This window comes from Peromyscus californicus, unplaced genomic scaffold, assembly GCF_007827085.1.
Source record: "Peromyscus californicus insignis strain IS unplaced genomic scaffold, ASM782708v3 Scaffold_7__1_contigs__length_154581171, whole genome shotgun sequence".
In the NCBI taxonomy this organism is placed as follows: domain Eukaryota; kingdom Metazoa; phylum Chordata; class Mammalia; order Rodentia; family Cricetidae; genus Peromyscus; species Peromyscus californicus.
The window spans coordinates 80,948,490-80,972,269 of NW_026294595.1; the positions used below are offsets into that span (position 1 = coordinate 80,948,490).

The 23,780-nt window shown below is 36.1% G+C and overlaps 1 protein-coding gene across 3 annotated transcripts in view; it reads right to left on the reverse strand.

The window, feature by feature from the left end:
- Positions 1 to 23,780, reverse strand: part of Elp4 (elongator acetyltransferase complex subunit 4) — a 218,993-nt gene that overhangs the window by 130,279 nt on the left and 64,934 nt on the right. For all 3 annotated transcript variants that reach the window (XR_008215471.1, XM_052726549.1, XM_052726548.1), the window contains exons 5-7: positions 21,567 to 21,706; positions 10,122 to 10,206; positions 4,587 to 4,775 (exon numbers count right to left, since the gene is read on the reverse strand). Coding sequence is in view for 2 of the 3 variants with exons in the window: in XM_052726549.1 (XP_052582509.1) it covers positions 4,587 to 4,775; positions 10,122 to 10,206; positions 21,567 to 21,706 (414 nt within the window). In the remaining variant the exon portion in view is untranslated. The remainder of the gene's footprint in view (positions 1 to 4,586; positions 4,776 to 10,121; positions 10,207 to 21,566; positions 21,707 to 23,780) is intronic.

The following is a 23,780-nucleotide window of genomic DNA, read 5'->3' on the forward strand; positions in this document are numbered from 1 at the left end:
AAAATATTTTATATACTCTTAGTCTGGTGCTAATTTAAAGATGCTTAATTATATGACAAAATTTCCAAGGATATCAAACGACATTTCTTTTTCCTGACAGAAACAATTATCAACACCAAAGCTCAAATATCCAACACACACACACACACACACACACACACACACACACACACACACTCACACACACACACACTCACACCATACACAGGCGAAAAACCATCAAAAAACTTCAAAACATCCAGAACAACAGGGACAAAAACACCAAACCCAAACCACAAGCACTCAGATTAATTTTTGGTTAGCCTGTCTTTTGCATCCCCGAGTACAGTGAGTTTGTCATGTTCAATACGCTGTCTCCATAGAGACCGATCATGCCTGCTGTATTTGAATGAATGAATGAGTGGGTGAGGGAGGGAGGGAGCTAAACTGCCCTTAGTCACACAAGCACCATTTCAACTCTGTCTTAGGGACTCCAGAAAGAGTACTGGTCATGGTGGGAAAACTGATGTGAGTCTTGTGTAGTTTATGCCCCCAAGAAATGGACAAGCACGTATCTGCCTTAAACCTAATCCATGAGAGGATACTGCCAAGTGGTTTTCATTAAAAATGATCAGGGAACTGAAGATCTCCATTCTTTCTGCTGTTGGTAGTGGCAGTCAGAGTTTCTAGCATGCCAAGCTGGTGCCTCCCTCTGAGCTGCTCTCCCAGTCCTTCTATTGCATCGACACACTGAACATTTTAAATTTTTGACAGATCTTTCTGTTCAGATTATCAATTCTGAAGGTCTCTTAAGTAATACACAGTGCTGATGATGATTGCTAACATTTACTGAATGCCTATGATGTATCAGTACTTGGTGTTTTTCATCCTCTGAATTGTGTATTTTTTGGCCACATTTTTATAGATGAAGAAGCTAAGACTGAGAAAATTAACTAAGATCAAGTAATTTATTGAGCATTTCCACCTGCAAAAGCACATTATTATTTTTTTAAATCATTGAATACTGCTTTGTTCCCATCTTCCTTAATTCGATTCTAAGCCAGTATCTTTATGGAATAAGCAGCATAGAATGGTGGCTAAGTGAACATGAACTAGAGAGGAGCCGCTCAGGCCTAACTTCTGCTGTGCATCTTGAGAAAAGAAAACAGCATCAGCACATAGTATAAGGATTACATGAGTTACTATCTAAACAGAGCGTAGGATTACAACTGGCCTACAGTAATCACTTCACAAATTTCTATGAAACAATCTCAATCTTTCAGTTTTGTATATTCATATGCTAATTAGGTTGTGTGTGTGTGAGTGTGTGTGTGTGTGTGTGTGTGTGTGTGTGTGTGTGTAAGTGCACGTATGCGTGTGTAGAGGGTAGAAGTCAACTTTGGGTGTCATTCCTTAAGCATCAACCACCTCTACCTTCTTTTTTGAGACAGGGTCTGTCACCGAGACCTGGGGCTTGCAGCAAGCTGGAGGATCCACTTGTATCTTCCTCCCCAGTGCTAGAATCACCAGTGGGCATCACTGCATCTGGCTTTTTACATGGGTTCTGGGGACCGGACTCGGGTCTTCATGTTTACTGACTACACCACCTCCCCAGTGCTTCTGATTGAGCTTCTAAGCAAACTGCTACCAGTTCTTACTCTCTCTGCTTTCCCTTCCGGTCTTTGTAAGTTATCAAGAGTTTTATTCCCTACTTATATCTTACCTGATTTGAACAAATTGTTAAGTTACATTTGCTGAATGTATTGATACAAAAACAAATACATAGTCCCCCCCCCTTTTTTTTTAGTTTCTCGAGACAGGGTTTTGTAGCTGGAGTTTTCCTCCAGTCCTGCCTGGCCCACAGTCAGGACAAATCTCTTTCACCCGCCAGTCCCACAGCCACTCAGACCCGACCAAGTAAACACAGAGACTTATATTGCTTACAAACTGTATGGCCGTGGCACGCTTCTTGCTAACTGTTCTTATAGCTTAAATTAATCCATTTCCATAAATCTATACCTTGCCACGTGGCTCGTGGCTTACCGGCATCTTCATATGTCATGGTGGTGGCTGGCAGTGTCTCCCCCACTCAGCCTTCCACTTCCCAGAATTCTCCTCTCTCCTTTCCCGCCTATACTTCCTGCCTGGCCACTAGCCAATCAGTGTTTTATTTATATAGAACAATATCCACAGCAGGGTTTCTCTATGTACCCACCGTGGCTGTCCTGGAACTCGTTCTGTAGACCAGGCTGGCCTCAAACTCACAGAGATCCACCTGCCTCTGCCTCCCAAGTGTTGGCATTACAAGTGTACACCACCACTGCCCAGCTAAATATATAGTTTTTAAGGCAATTGTTTTTATAAACCATTGATAAGCAGGGCTAGAAACATGCCACTATATGATAGCTTTGTAGAACTGTGAGGAAATGAGAAATATTAGAAGGTGGGGGGGGGGTTTAATATCATTTTCCTTTCAGAGGAACACAGTCATAGTGCTTAACTTTAAACCCACTACCTGTCTGACCTTAAATCTTGTTATTTCTATCTCAGTAAGTTAAAAAGCATAAATTTAAAGACTACTGTTGTACAAAGGCTTACACGTCTCTACCCTTTGACTACCTGCTCTTGTCATTCAACCATCTGACCTGTGGTGTAGAGGCGCTGACATGAGAACTCCTACGGGTACTACTGTTGTTCCTTGGAACACAGGCTAAAGGAGTCTGTCAGAGACATCACAGTGGATGGGAGCTTTGACAGTAGTAATCACTTGCAACATAGCCTTTTGTTTTTTCTTAAAAAATTTTCATAGTCTTTTAAAAATAAATATAAAATTGTTATTTCACAACTGTTTTTCTTTACTTGCAATTTTGCAAAAGGAAACATATCCACGTATTTGTCCCTTGTCAAGAATGAAACTTTTGCCTAATCTTTCATATAATCTAATTTGTTGAGGACTTTGTAATGATAATTTTGTCCTTAAAAATACTAAATAATAGTGGTGTTAGCCAAGAGCTAAGCTGTAGGTTTTGTGATGGCTGAGAAGCTATGTGATGTAACTATAAAGATGGAAAGGACTAGAATCTGAGGGAAAAAAATGGGCCCTGTCATTTATCAATTGGATCACCTTGGGAAGCAGAACTAAGCATCTCACAGAGCTGTGGTAAAGACCCACGGACAGAAAGGCGCTGAGATGCTAGTGCCTCATAAGTAGCTGCAGCCACAACACAGCTGCAGGACAAGTATGAAGAGTTGAACTTTCACCTGTAGCTTCAGAGCTATCATCAAAAACAACAAGCTGACCGTCTGTAACCAAGCTATTATTGAAGTATTTACTTGAAAATAACATGATGAACAATGAAAACATTACAAGCATGTACAGCATGTTCAGCACTATTGGAGAAAGGAGTTTCCTTCCAATATTTATACATATTCAAGATCATCAATAACATAAAAATACATAATATTTTGTTATTAACATAATAAAAACATAGCTTATGCTTAAGAATTATTTGTTAAAAGCCTGCAAAGGAAACCCAAGCTAACCTATCATGTTTATTAAAAATAAATTCTACTGGCCAGTGAGTAGAAATTGTCTCATTATTTATGCCTCAGTTCTCAACCACAGCTTTGAGATATGTGTAGCATTACTATATATAATTAATGCAACTCAATGATATTTTAGTGAATTTATCATTTGTTGGAATGGTCTAGGTACGATAAAACAAAAACATATATGTAGTTTCAATAATTAAGTATTAGAAATAATTTTCCAAGGGAGAATCATTAATCCTTCAACTCACATTTACTGGTCATCTATCTAGGAAAAACCAGGCATTGTGCAAAGAAGTTTTTGGTCATATTAATATTACATTGTTATAAAGTCACATGAAGTCTGGCCTTGCCTTCATACAAGACTGTAATGTATAAGATATTTAAGATCACATGAAATTACATGTTTGAGATGATAAAGCACTTTGGTAAAAAAACCAAAAAATGTACTGCTTGCTCATGATGGCTCACATCTATAATCCCCGCACACCAGAGGACTGCCTCAAGGGCCACAGAGTAAAAAGAGGACCAGTGAAGTCTCAACACACATTTACTTAATGAATAATTAGAATGGTAGAAACCAGAAGTTGTTCAAAAACACAAATCAAAATTGTGTACAAAATTAAAAGAGGAATATGTTAACTCATGAATACAAGAAAAGAAATGTACAAAATATTTAGAAGAAAATAGGAAAAAATCTTAAGAGAGGCCAGGATCAATAAAGACTGAAGGCTAATGGAAATGACCAATTAAAAATCAATGAAACTCATCAAGATTTAAACCTTGTATTTTCAAAAGACTATTAAGAAAAAGGGATGTCACAGAGTGGAAGAAAACTATTGCAAAGCACATTGCTAAATACATAAAGGAACTTTATATAAAAAAAGTTACAAACTGATAATAAGATAAACCAATGAAAATGGACAAAAAACAAGAAAATATTCAAATAGCCAATGAGTACATAAAACGATGGCGAGTATCATTAGTGATAAAGAGAATGAAAATTAAAGCCACTTTGTCCTCCATTTCTTTACTGGATAAGGAAGACAAGGTCTTACCTGGATCAGATGCGTTGGCATTGTGATGATACAGGCTGACAGTGAGGTTCTTAGAAGGCCACGGAGAACGTAGAGGAACTTGGTAAGCCTGAGACTGTTGTCACAGTTTTCTGTACAGCAAATGTCATCTCCCCATAACGGTGAGCCAAGGTTCTGAATTCCTATTCTTAAAATGTTTTTCTGTTTTTTCTAAAAGACAGTGAGAGGAGGTAAATACATAGTTACTGCTTATAAATATAGAACTTCTTTATCTACTAGTTCTTATGTAAACTCACAGTAGATGTGGTACAAGCTGATGCAATCTTAGTAAGAAGAGAGTATCTAGAACATGCTTTAGATTATAAGAGCATAAAAGAAAGTAGGATAAAGCCAGTCTGTTACATCAACAGTTCCAGCTACTCAGGTTACTGGTGCAGGCCACTGACTGAGTGTAGGTGTTCAAGGTCATCCAGCAACACAGCAAACACTGTCTATTAACAAATGGAGAGGTTTTTTTAAAAAAAATTTTTCAAAAATTTGAAGGTCATGATAATAATCCAGTTTGATTTTTGTCCAAGGATTCTGTTTGAGACAGTTAAAACAACAGACAAATACTATGTGTTGTGATGCTTGCCTGTATTCCTAGCATTTGGGAGGTAGAGGCACAGGATTAGCCTCAGTTCAAGGCCAAAGTAGTTTATAAAACAAGTGCCAGGCCAGCCAGGTATATAAAGTAAGACTTGGTCTCCGAAACAAACAAAACAAACAAATAAACAACAATAATAGTAAAACCCCCAAATAATATTAGACATTGGAGGTAATGGTAGAGAAAAAGGTTAATTCAGAACCTTACAAATGTATTCCTAGCATTATAAAATTCTACATCTCTTCCAATGAACCATGAAGTCTATATTACTCATCTAGCTTTCTATTACCTGCCCTGTGAGCTTTTGTTTGAAAGGTGTTTACAGCTTTAAAACTTTTTGGTTTTATACTTTATATTTGCCTCTAGTTTTTTTTTAATTGGAGTTGTTTTTACTAATTTACTAATTTAAGTTCAGTGTTTTAACACTTAGCAAATGACTTTTAGAGACTACTGACATTATGGTTAAAATAATGGTGCCAAATAATTTTTTTTTAACAAAATATTTTAAAAAAGGATACTCCAAGCCGGGCGGTGGTGGTGCATGCCTTTAATCCCAGCACTCGGGAGGCAGAGGCAGGCGGATCTTTGTGAGTTCAAGGCCAGCCTGGGCTACAGAGTGAGATCCAGGAAAGGTGCAAAAGCTACACAGAGAAACCCTGTCTTGAAAAAAAAAAAAAAAAAAAAAAGGATACTCCAGGTGGTGGTGGCTCACACGTTTAATCCCAACACTCGAGAGGCAGAGGCAGGTGGATCTCTGAGTTCAAGGCTAGCCTGGTCTACAGAGCAAGCTCTAGGAGAGGCAATGGGCAGGGCTACACAGAGAAACCCTGTCTCAAAAAAAAAAAAAAATCCCCAAAAAACAAAAAAAGCAAGATACTTGTCAATAAGTATCTGACAACATATGTTTACAAGTTCTGCTGTTTGGGTTATTCTAACTGAAGAAATGTTTTGTAAATGCATTCCTTAGCAATCTAGCAGTATTTCTGGGTACAAAAAAGAGGTGTGCACAAAACATGGAATATGCAAGTATTTGGAAGATCATTATTACATTTGTGATGGAATAAATAAGGCGTTCTTTCTTTTTCCTTTCTTTCTTTCTTTCTTTTTTTTTTTCTTTCAAGACAGGGTTTCTCTGTATTGTTTTGGTGCCTGTCCTGGATCTTGCTCTGTAGACCAGGTTGGCCTTGAACTCACAGAGATCCACTTGGCTCTGCCTCCCAAGTAAGGTGTTCTTTCTTAAAGCCATGACTTCAGGTATGTGCCAGTTTAAAGGAGCTTTCTGAGGAAACAGGGCCCTAAAATGTATCACTCACTGTTGCTATAAAATAGCACTAAACATTATTAAGCCACAGTGATTATTAATCAGGTAAATCCATTTCCTAATAGAGGAGATAGAAATTGAGTCTGTGTATTCCCTTTATAAACAGAATTTATTGACAAAGGGTGATAGTACAAAAGAATCTAAACATTTGAAAGCCCAGGAGGACAAAAGTATTTAGGTAGGGGAATAAAACAGACGAGGAGTTTGGACTATGTAGTAGGTGTAAGATTCTGTATATACAGTCACTTCTTGGTATCCCTGGGGGCTCTCATTCTAAAGATTGCTTTGGATTCCCAAACCTATGTATGTTCAAGCCCTTTATACACAGCAATGAAATAATTGCATATAATACAGATATTTACCAAACTACTTTAAGTCATCCCTGAGATAAAGAATTATAATATACAATACAATATAAATGAAATTATATAAATAGTAGTTATACTGAGTTGTGTAGAAACCTAGCATGAGAAAACAATGTATATATTCAGTATAAATGGAAGTTTTCAGCTGCTTTTTATCTTGGTCATGAAGTGTTTAATTGTATTTGTGTATCATCCAGAAAAATGAAGTGAAAACATGCATGGGTAAGATATTAGAAGCACAAATATGGGAGGCGGCTATAAAGAGGACTCAGTGGTTTAGAGTGTGTGTTGCTCTTACAGAGGACCCACCTTCTCCTCCCAGAACCTGCAAGTGTAGATCCCAACCAGCTGCAACTCCAGCTCCAGGAGATCTGTGCCTGACTCACACATACATAAGCATACACACATGTTTAAGCATGCATGCTTGCACATGTATGTGCATGTACGTGCATGCACACACACATTAAAATAAGATAAACCTTACTACAATTATTAAAAATAAAAGTACAAGTATGTTTCTGGCAAATTTATGCACAGTATTTGTGAAATAAAGTGAGAAGATACTTCCTTTATTACTCAGAACTTACATTTAAGTAAATTGGTAAAAACCTAAGGCCTGCTTTGTTATTGCTAAACTTGTTATCTCATGGTAACAGGCCTAAGTTAGTTTCTCAATAGAGAGAACAATGGGGAAATAGAAACAGGGAATAAAAGCTGGAGGCATGTCCCAGTGGCGCAGTACTGGCCTAACATGTGCAATGCCCTGGGTTCAAGCCCTAGCACTGAAATGCTATCAATAAAGAACTGAAATAAAGAACCAATAGAAGGACAGATCAAACAGCTATGAGAATGAAATGTGAAGGTAGAGGAGAGCGGTGTCCAGAACCTAGAGATCACTGGTCTTTTAGCACATGGTCACTACTACCTACTATTGTGACAGAAAGAAGTTGCTAAATGGTAAAAACGCTTTTAGACATGGACTAAGTAGTTACAAATGCCTTGTGACTGACATGTACTAGTATATATACAGAGAAGGAATGAAAACAGAGTCAAATAATGAATGAATGATAAGATCTGTAAGTGCACATCAGAATAAAAATGAACATAACACTTCAACATAAAGAATATATTTTCATGAATATAATGGTATTTGCAGAAACAAAAGCTGAATCTCTTATGTTATCTCAGATATTAGTTTTTAAAATATAAAATGTAGCTGATAGTTACACAGTAAATACATTTATTCCCGTAAGAAAGAATATCTAATGTTTAATCTAGTATGCCAAGTTAAAAAAAATCAATGTTCAAATGATATTATAATACAGTTTTTAAATGTTTCCACCCAAATATATTTATAGATGAGCTACACAATTTAACTTACTACCAAGGTTAATTATAGATTACAGAAAATAGATAATGGTCTTTTTTATAGAGCGTATTTTAACTGTTTTATTCAACTAGTTCAAATTATTTGAAAGTTCAATGAAGAGAAAATTTCTCTTTCAAAAGTTGGACTCACTTCACTATCAGAATATTATTTTGACCCAGGAACACCACTGCTTAAAAAGAGCACCTACTTGCCCATCCTGAACTTGTCTGCAGTTTCTGAGACAGATGTACAGACCAGGGACCGTGGCAAGCAACACACTCCATGAGGTAATACCTCAGTAACGACACTGTAGTTCTAAGAAATAGCAAGTTGACTTTTCAATGACTTATTGGTATATTTAAATGTAATTTGAAAATCCCAAGCATTTTTGGTATTCACTATAGAAACGTTCACCTCAATTCTGTCTGGTCTTTATGGAAGTTAGCTGTTATACAGCCTCCCACCACCAGGGAACTAAATGTTCTCCATTTTATTTTCTATCCATTTTCAAGAATAAATCAATTGTTTCTTGAGAGTGGTGTGCTTTTTCCACACACAAATAAACAAGGAAACAATCTTGATTTTGTTTCAACACAATGTTAGTTACTAAGGACTCTTAGGTTTCTTTCTAAGGTGCTTATGTACATATTCCTTGGCAAAGAATAAAGTGATTCCTGTTACTCTTTCACGTTTTATAAATTTCTTGCTTTCAGAAGAGGTGTCATCATTCTGCAAGAGCAGCAGCTCTGCACACTGCACCATAGGAACTGTTATGACATGCCTGTTTCCATAGCTACCACCGCAAGTGGGGAAAGGTGTCTGTCAGGGACCAATTTGCCTCTCCAGATGCACACTGGCACCAAAAGAAGAGATGGAACCCATAAATCTCAGCTAGGACCAAAAACTGCAGTCATAAGGAATGAAGTAAAACTGCATTAAATACCAGCGGTCACTACAAACACTATTGGAAACACTAAAAGCTACCTATAGATAAATGCTTTCCAGATACACATAAATAGTTTAAACCTGCTATTAAACTAGAAATCAAATCAATTTAAAAATTATTTATTTTGTGATGGAGAAATTATTAAATATACAAGTAAATTGATAAAAAATTTTAAATTTATGAATTGACAGCAAATATAAAGATGCTAAAAATTAGTTTCTAGCTTCTTTGTCTTCATTAAAAACAACTGTTGTGGAGATACACTTGTCAAAATAACATACATATCTGAAAGTAATACAATAATACAAATCTTTTTGTGTCAAGTGCAATTAAAATAACTGAGAAAAATCTTTGGAAGGAATGATGTTTAACAATAAAACTTTCTCATTTGTTTAAATTAAACTAAGTGGAACATCTTCAGTAGTGGGAATTTGGAGAAAGTGGAAAATTAGAGGTACAGATACCAGTTATGCTATAAAATATAACAAAAACATCTTTTATTCAATGAAACAATTCAAAATATAATGTAACAAGTCATAAATCTTGTGGTAATGCTTACACATAAGGGAATTTGGAATTAAGGTTTGAATAACAGAAATAACATTTTAACAGAAAAATATGAACCTTGTAGTGTTAGAAATAATTAAAAAGCATAATTACTTATTAATCTCAGAAGCTATAAATAGGTATTTAAAGACAATCAGCACTGACAAAGCATGTGATTGTTTTGTGTGCATTCTGAGAACCCAGCCAAAACTCTGAATACACCCAAACACTTCCTACCCATTTACACTGTCTGTGAAAACAGGGTGCACATTATTGATTTTCCTCAGGCTCTCCAAGCATGCCCCAGAGATCTGAAAATAACATTCTGTACATGACTAAAGAAGGCTTTGGAAGTACTCATACCTGGGGATTAGAACCATCAAATCCTTCAGTATAAATGACATTCTGGATGAACTGAAGCAGCTTCATATAGCCTCGGGACAAAGAACTGTTGGTAAGAAGTGATTCAAATACATAAATGGGCTTACTACACAGAAGTAAAATATCTATTCAACAACAGTAAGTAAACAATTAAAAGTATGAATTTATTGGAATAGTTAAGTATAAAAAATGCATCAAATTAATGTCAGATAATTTAAAATAGGAAGCCAATACGTAAAAAGGGAGCAAGTTACATCATCTCATACTAAATTGCTTAATTTTTGACATTATGGGAGGATAAAAATCTGTGGAGACTGAGATGACTTAATTATGTCGGGCTTAGTTAACTCCAAGAAAATTAATGATTTAATGAAGCAACCTAAAAGATGAAGCCACCATAGCTTTTCAGGAGTAATCATACATAATTAACACATAGTTAATGAACTGCTAAGCCACTCACTCCCAAATCAATGTCCCGGTCACCTGAGCTCATCTTCCATCAAAGTTTTAATTTTCTTAGAGCAATCTGCTAAAATAACTTAATAATTTGAATTTTTAGGACACATTAAGATAAACAGCGTAATCTACTAAATTTATTGTTTACCCACTTCTTTTGTTAAAAGAAGATGCAAAAATAAATGCATGGATTTAAGAAGACATCTAAATTATTTCTCATATGGTAAAGCTTTGTGTATTACTTTAAAAAAAGTAAAATAATTTTTTAAGGTGCACTTGGGACTTAAAAAGAACACTTGAGATCTATCCCTTGTAAATGTGAGATGTTTCAGGGAAAACTTAGAAAGACTAAAGAACACCTGCTTCCTGAGTGCAGTTAAGAAGTGCAGCAGCCCATTTGCTTAGTCTGCAACATCAATAGAAGTTGACTCAGCAAAAATACATGTACATCTCAGTACATGTGTGCGCTCCTGAACAGCTGCCACTGACTTCAAAGTCCCTATCTTGCAGAAACAGAATGAACATGAGAAAAGAAAGCTTTTCTGTACAAAACAAATGTGACTCCAGGAGATGAATAGGCATGTTTCATGTGGTTACTGCACCCTTCAGGGACAACACAGGCTATGTGGACATGATTTTCTACTTTTATGTGAAGAACATGTCTATAAATAACTGTGTAAGGACAATTTTGTAAGTGTCCTGTGTCAGCACACATTTTTTGGTTAGTTCAACTTTCAGAATACAGTGCTATTATGTGAATGCAATGGATGCAATTTTCATCTGGGTAAATTAGCTTTACACAGGGGGGCTAGATCTGCTCTAAGATCCCAGATTATGAAATACATTGCAGCTACCAATCTGATGAATCTCACTATGGGTTGAAAGATTGCATATGTACACCCAGTCCCTCCTAATGCATTAACAGAGACTCTGAATGTCCTCTTTTATCCATGTTGTAGAATACAAGATTCTTTTTCAAGGTTAAATAGTACTCTGGCACACGTTTGTGTGTATACCATAGTTTTTCATTTATCTGTTGATTTTCTTGGCTGTAATGAACACAGAATGCAGCTATCCCTTCAATACACTGAATTCATTTCTTTAGATATAAAAGTAGTACTAGTAGATAACAATAGTTGTACTTTGAATTTTGTGATGAAGTGTCATACTGTTTTCTAAGTTTATACTAATTTCTACATCTACCAAGTTTACAAAGATTTCTTTTCTTTACATTTTCACCAATACTTACCCTTTACCTTGTTGATAACAGCCACTGTAATAGTTGCAAGGCAACATCCCATTGGGGCTTTAATATACATAATGATACATAAATGATGAAAAATATACATAATATACATAATACTCCAATGACTAGTGATATTGAGGGTCTTTCCCCCCATAGCTCTGTTGTTTACTTGTATGTCTTTTTTTTTTTTTTTTTAGAATACTGTCTACTCAGGTCCTTGCCTGTTTTTAAAATCGACTTTCTTTGCCATTGAATTGTTTGTGTCTATAAAAATATGAGGTATTCAGCCAGGTGGTAGTGGTGCACGCCTTTAAACCCAGCACTTGGGAAGAAGAAGCAGGTGAATCTCTGTGAATTCGAGGCCAGCCTGGTCTACAAAGTGAGTTCTAGGACAGGCTTCAAAGCTATATAAAGAAACCCTGTCTTGAAAAACCAAAAAAGAAAACCAGTAAGTATTAAGCTCTCTCTCAGATGTTCTCTCTCTTTCATTTTCCCCTCTCATTCCTTAGATTGTCTCTTGATCTTGTCCAATATTTCATTTTGGAGAATTGTAAGTGAAGGCATAAAACCAATACCTCTGAATCACTTTATTTATCACCAACATAAAACAATCCACTAGCTAATGATGCTTAGGATCTTTTAAGTAGTAAATTTCTTGAATTAATTGAAGTTTTTAGAGAGTAAAGTTTTTGCAAAAATAAATTTATGTATGATAATTACTAATATAACTTCTGAATGAATACGATAAAATCATTTAAAATGAGATTTGTGCCTTACTAAAATACTAAGCACTACTACTTACTTCACATAGCTAGTCTATATTTATAAAAACCATAACATATATACATATTGATAAAAATAAGTACCTTCTATCTCCATTGGAAATTTTGGCTCTCCAAATTATTATTGGTTCTCCAATGTTGAGAAATTTTAGTGTGTGTGTGTGCATGCGCATGTGCACATGTGTCTAGTGATAGGAGTTTGCAAGAAGGATATTTGTCTACAAATAAGACAATGGCTTTGCTATTACTATTTCCAAACATTTAACAAAGTTTTGACTATTTCAAATATTTAAAGGCTGTCCACTTTTAAAATTATTATTTACTTCTATGTGCATTGGTGTTTTTACCTGCATGTATGTCTGTGTGAGGGTGGAACTGGAGGTACAGACAGTTGTGAGCTGCTATGTAGGTGCTGGGAGTTGAATCTGGGTCCTTTGGGTTCTTTGGAAGAGCTGTCAGTACTCTTAACCTCTGAACTGTCTTTCCAGACCCATAGCAGTCCATTTTGAACCACACATACATACTATTTTGCTTTACTCATAATTTTAAACAATTTTTATATTAAAATGAGCTAACTTCAATTCTATGTGTTTAAAGCTATCACAATATATAGAAATATAAAGCATACAAATAGTAATTTGAACTAATTTCTAAGATTTATTTTTATTAGTAGTGTTTTGCCTACATGTGCATGACTGTGCCTGATGTCAGAAAGCGGCATTAGATTCTCTGCAAATGAAGTTATAGATGATTATGAGCTACCATGTAGGTGCTGGGAATCAAATTCCAGTTCTCTGCAAGAGTAACAGGTGCTCTCAATCACTCAACTAGCTCTGTAGCTTTGGAACTAATTTTGAACCTTAAAATACCAAGTACTTACAATTGGGCAACAGGAGAAAGATACATTTTGTCTTTAAAAAGATAACTATTTTGTCTGTTAAAAGATAAATTACAAATATAAAATAGAATATGGAATCACAATAAGTAGTTGATAAGAGAAAAATTTACAGGCAGAAAGCAGACTTTTGGTATACTGTTTAAGAAGCCTACCTGATTTTAGTCATTTCAGTTAATAAAATGCTTGGTACACAGTAAATACTGAAGAGACTTTGGTGTCACAGCATTTGATGGATACCTTGTGATAAAAGTACAGTCATTATCCTTATTTTGTGGTTGGGAAAATTAAGGCTCATTATAGGATAAATGATTTGTCTAAGGCTATATATCATTAAGTGACAGAAATGGCATGTAAAATGAAAATATTTGCTGGGCACGGTGGTGCATGCCTTTAACCCCAGTGCTTGGGAGGCTGAGGCAGGCAGACCTCTGCTGAGTTTGAGGCCAGCCTAGTCTACATAGTGAGTTTCAAGTAGCCAGGGCTATATAATGAGCATGTCTCAACATAAACCAACCAAACAAACCTGAAAACATTCTAAAGCTGTGACAATTTGCTCTTTCAGTTACACTATGTTAAAGCCTCTGAATGAAGTGCTTGAGGAGTCTAAGGGGTTCACAAACACTGCTGTGGTTCACAGGAACTTAGAGTATGGTTTCATTCAACTCATTAAATGAAGCACTCCAGATTGCAGTTGTAGGGAGAGAGCTTCTAGCTATACCCGTGAAATCTTCAACCAACGTGCCTCGGTTGTACTTAACTTTGAGTGTAATAAAATAAGGGAAATTTTCATACTACTTGATAACTGAGCACCACCACACACACAGCAACAAGGCCTTGGGAGGCCTCGCAACTAGCTCTGGCTTGACCTGTGCCAACAACTCAGCTCAAGGTGTGACACAGGCAACTTGAAATTTTCTCTTGTCTCTCTTATCCACCATGATTTTAAAATTATATGGTTCAAGAATGCTTTTTCTCATTAAAGTAATTTGCTAGGATTTAAAAATAAGAAACTCTGGCCACTTAAATATGTGTTTAACAACCTGATAGAAATATTTGAGAGAAAAGCAGAGCCATATAGAAAATTAGGACTATCATCCTCAAAAATTATCATCCATAATTACAAATTAATTAAAATAAAGATGAAGCACCTTTTCACATTATTTTGAAAGCCAATGGGAAAATAAAATTTATCTTACCAAAGTTCTATTTGCATGTGTACTTCAAGGATTCAACTATGACAAGTATATGACACTTTATAAGGCAATAGGTACAATACATGCCTCAACTAATTGTATAAAATACTTTGCTGAGCTAAAGGTCTATTAGCATATAATTTGCATGTGATTCCAGAGATTGTGAAGTCTTTTCACAAGTAATTTTCAAGTTAAAAATTTCATTAGGATTACCCTGAAGGCTGTCACTTACTGGTTTTTCTTTTCCTGCTTTCACCTACCATGGAATTTGCGTCTGACTATGGAAGTTCAACTACGAGAGAAGGATGCAGAGTCTAAGAAAGCATTCAAGAGTGTGAAGACATCAATGACCAGCAGAGACCTCTGAACCACAGTTGGAAAAAATACTTCCCGCCATGGCTAAGCAATTCCCTGTTTGGCATGGAGACTGCTAAGTGAAGATATGATAATCTCTATGAAAAATAATTCAGACTGACACTACATTGCCTCCCGTCAGTAACTGACTTTAGATAAATTATTAGATTATGTCTCCTACAGGCCCTAACAGTTGTGTGGGATATCCAACCCTGGGCCACCACTCACTTTCTAATATTCTGCTCTTCAGTTTCTTGGTCTTCTCCATTTATTCACCCTTCCTAAGCTGTTTCTTTCACTATCACACATCAGTTAGTGTCATTATCAAATAATCATCCCTCTACAATTTCAGTTTCATGTACTTTCCTCTCCAGCTACTTTCAATCTTCCTAGGCCATCATTTACAGTGGACTGCTTTACCTTATTGTGGTACACTTGGTAGCATCTTAATTAACTATCTTGTTCCATGGCCATTCTCTATCTTCATTTTTTTTCCTTCTTCTTTTTCATAGTCAAGTTTCTTAGCAAAACTATTCTGGCTAATCCAAATTTCTATGGACTCTTCATCTGCCTCAATGCAGCTGAAAATGGGCAGAGAAAGGTTCACTCACTGGACTGCTCTGACTTTAAACTTACAACTATAAATTCCAAGAGGCTATTGAGGTAGCTTGGCAATCTGACTCTCCTAGATGACAATTTCACCTCTTCTCCATTTTGATTCAAACTTCCAGCATCATTTCTTTTATCATACTCATGACCTGAAAACAGAAACAATCAAGACACACCTAGTACTATGTGTATCCAGAAGACATACTCACTACTGTATGTATCTATCCACCTGCTGTAGTTTGGATATTTCTGTCTCCCCAGATTCCTATTTTGACTATGACATACAATAATGTTAAGATATGGGATCTTTAGGAGGTGACTGGCTCATGAGGATTAAGGCCTCAGGAATGGGATCGGTATCCTTATAAACAGACCTAAAGGAGGCTGTGTCCTCTTCTGCTATGTGAACTGACTGACAGTTCTGGTATCTGTCTATGGACAAAAACTTCACTAAAATGTAATCCTGCCAGAACTTGAGTTTGGACTTCTAGATCCTTGGCATGATGAGAAGCAGTCTTCTTGGGTCAAGCCTTCCTGGTTTGTGATATTTTTCTTGTAAAAAGCCCAAAGGGAATAGGCCCCCCATCATCACCTGCACCATATGCAGGCTTTCGGCAGGTTGCCACATGAACCATCTAAGATCCCTCTCCTGAGCTGTGCACACACCTGGTTCTCTCACGCTCCACTCCAGCGGCACTCTCTTCTTTCCCACATCATCCACTCCCCCTTTCTACTTATTTCATGTAAGTAAACATATCCTCTTTTTGCCCAATAAGAATACCTCTAATCCTCCCTCTTCTGCCAGATATTACTCTATTTGTCTTTGCACCAAAGCACCTTGAATTTTCTAATATTTGATATTTGTGGTCAATTTTCTCCTTACATTTGTACCTAAATCCAATGAGGCTTCATCTTCATCATCGGAACAAGACTGCTTTTATCATGGTGACTAATGATCTCAGTGGGTTCTTTTTTCTTTTTGTAGCAATTGTAAGATGTAATTTACACACACACACACACACACACACACACACACACATCTTTGATAACATGTCATTGTTTATGATAAATTCACAGAAATGGAATAATAGTAAAAAGATAGTAGATAATCTAACTTTTGATTCCTTTTCCTAAGATTGTTTCAATAACTTTTACTCTCACAATTAATGTGAGTGAATGTTTTTCCTTATCATAGCTAACACAGGGAGTTATTTTAACTGCCTGAAAGTTGAAAAGTGCTATCTCTGATGTGAGCTCACATATTTCTGAAGAGGTGAGGCTTGCTGACTATGACTGTATTGTCTGTGGAGAATAGAACTACATTTTTTTTTTTTTTTTTTGGTTTTTCGAGACAGGGTTTCTCTGTGTAGCTTTGTGCCTTTCCTGGGACTCACTTGGTAGCCCAGGCTGGCCTCGAACTCACAGAGATCCACCTGGCTCTGCCTCCCGAGTGCTGGGATTAAAGGCGTGCGCCACCACCACCCGGCTAGAACTACATTTTTAATATAGTTCTATTAGTCTGTTTTTGCTTTTATTATCTGTACACTTCAGCATATAGAAACCTTAGAATCTTTCCTTAATATTTTGGAGATTTGGATGCTATCTTCTTAGCTCTTCAATGTTACCATTTTTCCTCTTTCTCATGAATCAGTAACAGTTGTTTTCAAATATTTTTCTTTAGCTCACAGTTCATAGACTGTCACTTTGTTCACTAGTTTTAAGTTTCTAAGTTATTTGGCTGTTTGGCTTTGTTGACTCCACCTGACAAAACTTCAACTCTGCTTGCAAACACCCAGGAATCTCAGTCCAGGTATAAGAGAGACTCACACCTGGTAGCCTTCACTACACAGTAAACCTGCTAGTACATTGATTTTGGAGTCTCTGGCATACACACCTGTGAGAAAAGAAACTTCTGGCTTTTATCCATCAACCAACTTCACGTATTTTGTTATAGTAGCACAGATCACCATTTCAGAGAGATTTCAGTTTATCATGGCAGGAAGGTATGGTGAAGTTCATGGTGATGGGAATTTGTAGCAGAGAGCAGACCATGGGATTGGAACCAGGGCTCTAACTCTGAGGCCTGCTCCTAGTAACTTACCTCCACCAGCAAGACTCTGTTTCATAAAGGCTCCAAAGTCTTCATAATAGTTACATAAGCTGTGACCAAGTGCAGGCTATTCAAGATTCAAACCATAACAAAGACCCCAATCTCTAAATAATTTGATATGGGGTGAGGGACTAAACACACAAATTTGGCTAGGATGCTAAGATTTAGCAGTGCAGTGATTTGAATGAGAACTGATCCTATTGTGCAGTTATTTGAACACTTGGTTCCCAGCTGGTGGGACTTTTTGGAGAGTTTAGGGTACAGTTTTGCTGGAGGAGTTGTGTCACTGGAGGTGGACCTGTAGATTAAAAGCCCCGGCCACTTCCAGTTCACCCTCTCTGCTTTGTGCTTCTGGTTGAAGACATGAGCTCTCAGTTTCTTGTGCCAGCCATGAGGCCTGCCCGTTGCTGCCATGCTTGCTGCCACAGTGGACTCTTACCCTCTGGATCCGTAAGCCAAAATAAATGCCTTCTTTGATAAATTTCCTTGGTCATGGTATTTTATCACAGGAACAGAAAGGCAATGAATACAAGTGGGAGTAGCAGGTTGGGTAGTATGTTAGGTTTGTTGATCAACAGGAAAACTGCCTGCTGTCCTGACTGTGGAATGGCAGTATATTTTAGTAAGGAAACAAATCCTTTTGCTGTTTTTGGACATACCTGTTATCAAAGGTTAACTCAAAACAATGTCCAATTAAAAAGTAAATCAAAGTTACAGAATTTTTCTCAGAATGAGCTTTTGTCATCCTCATCTTCCCATGCTGTGACATTCAGGACAGCGAAGTGTCAAAGCTATCCTTTGGTTGTTCAGGTGGTGTCTCATGTCTTAGGCTGTGCTTTAGCTTTGGATCCTCCCCTTCCACCTGCCCAGGGCTGGGGCTTGTAGGCACCAGCTCTCCAAAGCAATAGTAACAATATTGTGATACATGTCAAGTTTTTATGCCTAGGCTATAATTTGAAAATTTACAGTATATGTATGAACATTTTCTATAGATAAACTTACTAGTAATTTAAAATTAATTACTGCAAATTTCAAATGACCTTCAGTTTTACTTGCTATAAAAAAATCTTCACATGTTATCAATAGTGCCTTTAGAAATTATGAAATTATATATTGTATCTCACACATGGTAGTGGGACACAACTATATCCTCTAGCCTTAATTATAGGAAAAGTATAGACAAGTATAAGGCCTGGCTTTATTGTTTTATAAATGAACCAGTAAAGTTCATGTCAGTGAAATGAGCATACACTTTTCATAAATTAAAATAAATCTCACATGGTAAAGTACCCATATTCAAAATTAATTTAATTACATGTTTAAAGTTTAATTATATTTAATTAAGCATTTAAGTTTAATATGAAATAAATGAATTATCAGTTAACTACTATGAAATGAAATACTGCCTTGGTAATTAAAATCTATAAATTTTCCTATTCTGTGTGAAACTGCTAGCTTTCAAAAAACATTCCAGCAATTATACATTTTAAAGACCATTTGACTACATCCCCATAGTTTATCAAAGTATAATCTTTTGGCCCCTCAGCTTGGTGAGCTGCATATTTCCCAAAATGTGGAGGTTTTACAAACATGTTTTTGGGTGTTGCCTTAGTGCAGTGGTTGCTGCAACCCTTTAATATAATTCCACAACCATAAAATTATTTTGCTGCTACTTCCATGACTGTAATTTTGCTACTGTTATGAATCATAATATAAATATCTGATATGAGACCCCTGTGAAAGGATTATTTGACCCACAGGGTGAGAACCACTGCCTTTAGTGACTTATAATTTGCAACAACAGTAAAGTTGCCTAGCGTCTCTGAACTCTAGTTCCCATAAACTATGATGGTATTATTCAGCTCAAAAGTCTATTGGTAGAATTAAATGGATAGGTTATGGTCATATACCTGAACAGTCCCCTTCTTGAAAGAGACATTTGACTAAAGTTAATTTCTTCCTCCCTTTACCTGAATGAATGAATGAATGAATATAAACCTCATATTATCTGGCTTAATAAGGTTTGCTCCTTACAATAAATATGCCTATTTTAAATGATAAAGCAATGATCTTTTTTGTTTACACTATCCTTTATTTGATTTTTGTGGTGCTAGGGATTGAATCTATGCTAGGCAAGCACTCTACAACTTGGCTATGGGCCTAGCTCATATTTCTTATTTATATGGCTGAGCATTCTTCAAATGAAACATACAGAATTACTGCCATCACAGAATTCTAAGTCAGCAATAACTTTGAATGCAGGTATTATCACTTTTTGCTCACATGCTTGTGTGTGTGTGTGTGTGTGTGTGTTTAGTTCAATGGGCAGTCAAAGTTGGGAAACTAGTATTTATTGACATAATGATTCAAAGTTAACAATAACAAAAGTAATATGGGTAAATATGTGGTATTTCTGTTTATTAGCCCCCCAACTTTTACATGAGGGTATTGTGACTTCTCTGAATTCAAGGGGGGATCCCAAGAGCACAGCAGGATGAAGTCAGTACCAGAATCATGTTTTTATTCCTTCATTAGTACTCTTTTGTCTGCAACAAAACAATGAAAATGGCAGACACCAAAGCCTTCAAAAGGAATGAAGCACAAAGAAAGAGCTACATGTTCTCCTGGTTCCATCATTTTGTTGAGACCCTGCAAGACCTACATACATCAACATCTTCTGGAAAACAGAACTATTTGCTCATGATATAAGGATGACAGAAGGTAATAAATGCAAGATGCATAGTAGTGCACCCGACACATAGTAGTCATTCTTTAACATAGCCACTAAACTAAAACAGTACCCATGTGACATTTTATGTCTCTGACTATAGATTAGAGAACCTGTTAACAAAGTGAAAAAATTCTGAAAAAGACTTAAGTTGAATAGTGTTGACAAAATGTTCAGGTATTATTTCTAGAATAGACACAAGACATTTAATTTCCCAATTTCTTGTCTATAAACTCTAATAATTTAAAGATGATTTGATAGTGCTAAAAAACCAACAACAACACAGGCTACAATCTGTTCAGTAGCTTACTATGGTAAGAACTGAAAGTAAGTTTTCTAAATAGCTTACACATTATATAATATCAAGTCTGTAACTTTCAGAATTCTGCTTTAATAAATTTTTGTCACTATAAACAGGTTAGGTTGTTTAAAAAACTCTAAACTATCTTGCCAGCTAAATTACAGAGTGTTTTATTTATAGCATCACTAAAAGTATAATGTCTTAATATAAATGGAATATTAAAAAGCATAAAGTGATAAATGGAGCTTGGTTGTCAAGAGTGCGTGCCTTGCATGCACAAAGCACCAGGTTCAAGACCCAGTACTGCATAAAAGCAGGTACAGTGGCATATAGAATAAGCCCAGCTCTCTGGAGGGAGCGCTTAGGAGGATCAGAAACTTCAGGGTCGTAATTGGGCACATAGTTCGAATTCAGACAGGACTCAATAAAAAGTAAAATAAAATAAAAAAAGCAAAAACATATACTTGCTTATCCTTTAAAAGATCACTTACTGAAAAGTATTAGCAAGCAGCTAATTGTAACTAGCTTGGTATCCAGGTCTATCACATTATAGTAGTTCACAGAACCAGAAAAAAATAAAAACAACATATAACAGGATATTACAAAATACATGTATAATTTCTTATATATTGTAGAAAACTAGCATTATTGGGCTATACCTTTGCATATGAAATATTCAAAATTCAGGCAAAAATTCAATCTACTGATATCTGAAGTCTGAATTTGCTGTTACACGAGCAGTTGACTTACCAGGATTCTCCCTTAAGTTCTGAAGTTATGTGTTCTGGAAGGAAGAATCCATGCCATTTTGAACTCCCTAGAAGCTCCTGAGAAATCCTTTTTGATACATCATAATAGTGACCAAATCGTGAAGATGACACTGGTCCAACCTGCTGGAAAATTGTGCTGGTTATTAAAATAACATTATTTTACACTGTAATTTCTTTGTCTTACATCAAACTGATGAGGAGAAGTTGATATACATATACTTATTGAATTTTTTTTTTTTTTTTTTTTTTTTTTTTTTTGGTTTTTCGAGACAGGGTTTCTCTGTGTAGCTTTGCGCCTTTCCTGGAACTCACTTGGTAGCCCAGGCTGGCCTCGAACTCACAGAGATCCGCCTGACTCTGCCTCCCGAGTGCTGGGATTAAAGGCGTGCGCCACCACCACCCGGCTTTTAAAGACCCATACAATAGCCTTTATTAGCCAAACTATATACAGTGAGGAATTAAACTTTCTACTCTCAAGTTTTTTTCAGTTAATGATTCCTAGAGTTTATAATAATTGATATACTTCTCTCATTTTAAAACTATTCTGTACATCTCTTTCTAAGTTAAAAATGTAATATACATAATTCTTAATTTATGTAAAATAGCTCACATTCTTAACGACAAATTGAATAAAGAGATATAAGAACTAAATGAAGTTAAGCCAAATTAATTCATTGGTTGGAAGCGCCAAAAGAAATCAAGTATTTAGATTTGTTTAACTAAGCATCATATTGAAACTAAATGCTCATAGGACAATGTGTACACATGCACAATATGTCTTATAAACTTAAACAAAGCTGATGGTGTAAGATGTATCAGAGTCCAGACAGGATCAAGGCATGCGTGAGAGTGAGAAGATGTGTGGGAACTATGTGAGACCATCAGAAACTTGGCATGATCATTAGTTCATGGTTTTACATTCTTTATTAACAGTTTCCCCAAGAAACTATCTTTCTCTTAGGAGACTAATAACTATTGGTACTGAATTTATTTACATATGTGAGTAAAAATCTATTAACTATTGTTCTGAATGGACTCTAGGTTGATTTTAATGAATACATTCCCTGCCCCCATACCCTTGTACATAAAGTTGAACTATTAACAAATTCTACCCAGCAACAGCTTTGTATAAATGCTCTGGCCTGATGTTTATTGTGACCATTCCTGAGTGCTAAGAAACTGGCAAATTTGGGGATGCTGAAAACAAATATAGTCTCTGCAGAAACGTGAGAACTCTTAGTGGGTTCTTATCTTACAGAATGACAATTTTTTAATTCAGTTAAACATGTTTGCTTGACACTAGCTATGTGCATTTAAGATTTCAATGATTCATATTCCTAAATTAAGTGCTTATAAACATCAAATTATACAGTCACATGAAATAAAACATCATGAAGTCTAATAGAAGCATTTTTCCTAGATTGAGTCTGTGGGTGTGACATTTATTTTCTAAATAAAATGAATGTGCATCTCTCCATAAGGTACTATTTATTTTCATTAATGAAAGACATCTATTAGTTGGCTTCAATATAATCTTTTCAATGCAATAATAATATGTGCAGAATTATGGTTCCTAAGACACAAATTCTCCACTTATTATGAAAAGTATCGACAAATAAATTATATGAGATTAAAATAAATTTCTTAAAAATAGGGTGTAAAGGTTTTTAAATGTAAAGTTATTAGTCTAAAGCAATTTAAACAAGGTCTGTTCTTTGGCCTATAATTGATTCTTTATCCGGATTATAGTTCAGAATGTTTTTACTGCAATCTCTGCAAGAGCTCATCTTTTTATTGTGTAAGTCCAAGCCCTCTTAATGTTTCAGAAAGGCCTTGACTAACTGAACTTTGATCTGATGTCTTCATTGAGAAAAACACCAGGTTGCCCATTTCAGATGCAAATCCCCCTAAGGCCCAATAGAATTTAGTAAAGACAGCAAAAAAGAAGAAACCAGAAGTTTCCAGGATCCTCTTTGGGAATCCTGGGGCACACTGGTGTCCTTAATCCATGCAGTAGCATGGATTAAGGTAGGTGATAACCTTTCCTGATTCAAAAGAATAAGCTGAGTGCCTACAAACTGGGTGGAGACTAGGCTTTGGCTATAATAAAACACCATGCAATAAAAGCTGGGTCTATGTCAGAAGCCTCTGAAAAGGCCTCAATGTACCACATTCCCAGGCCTGGTAGGGAAGC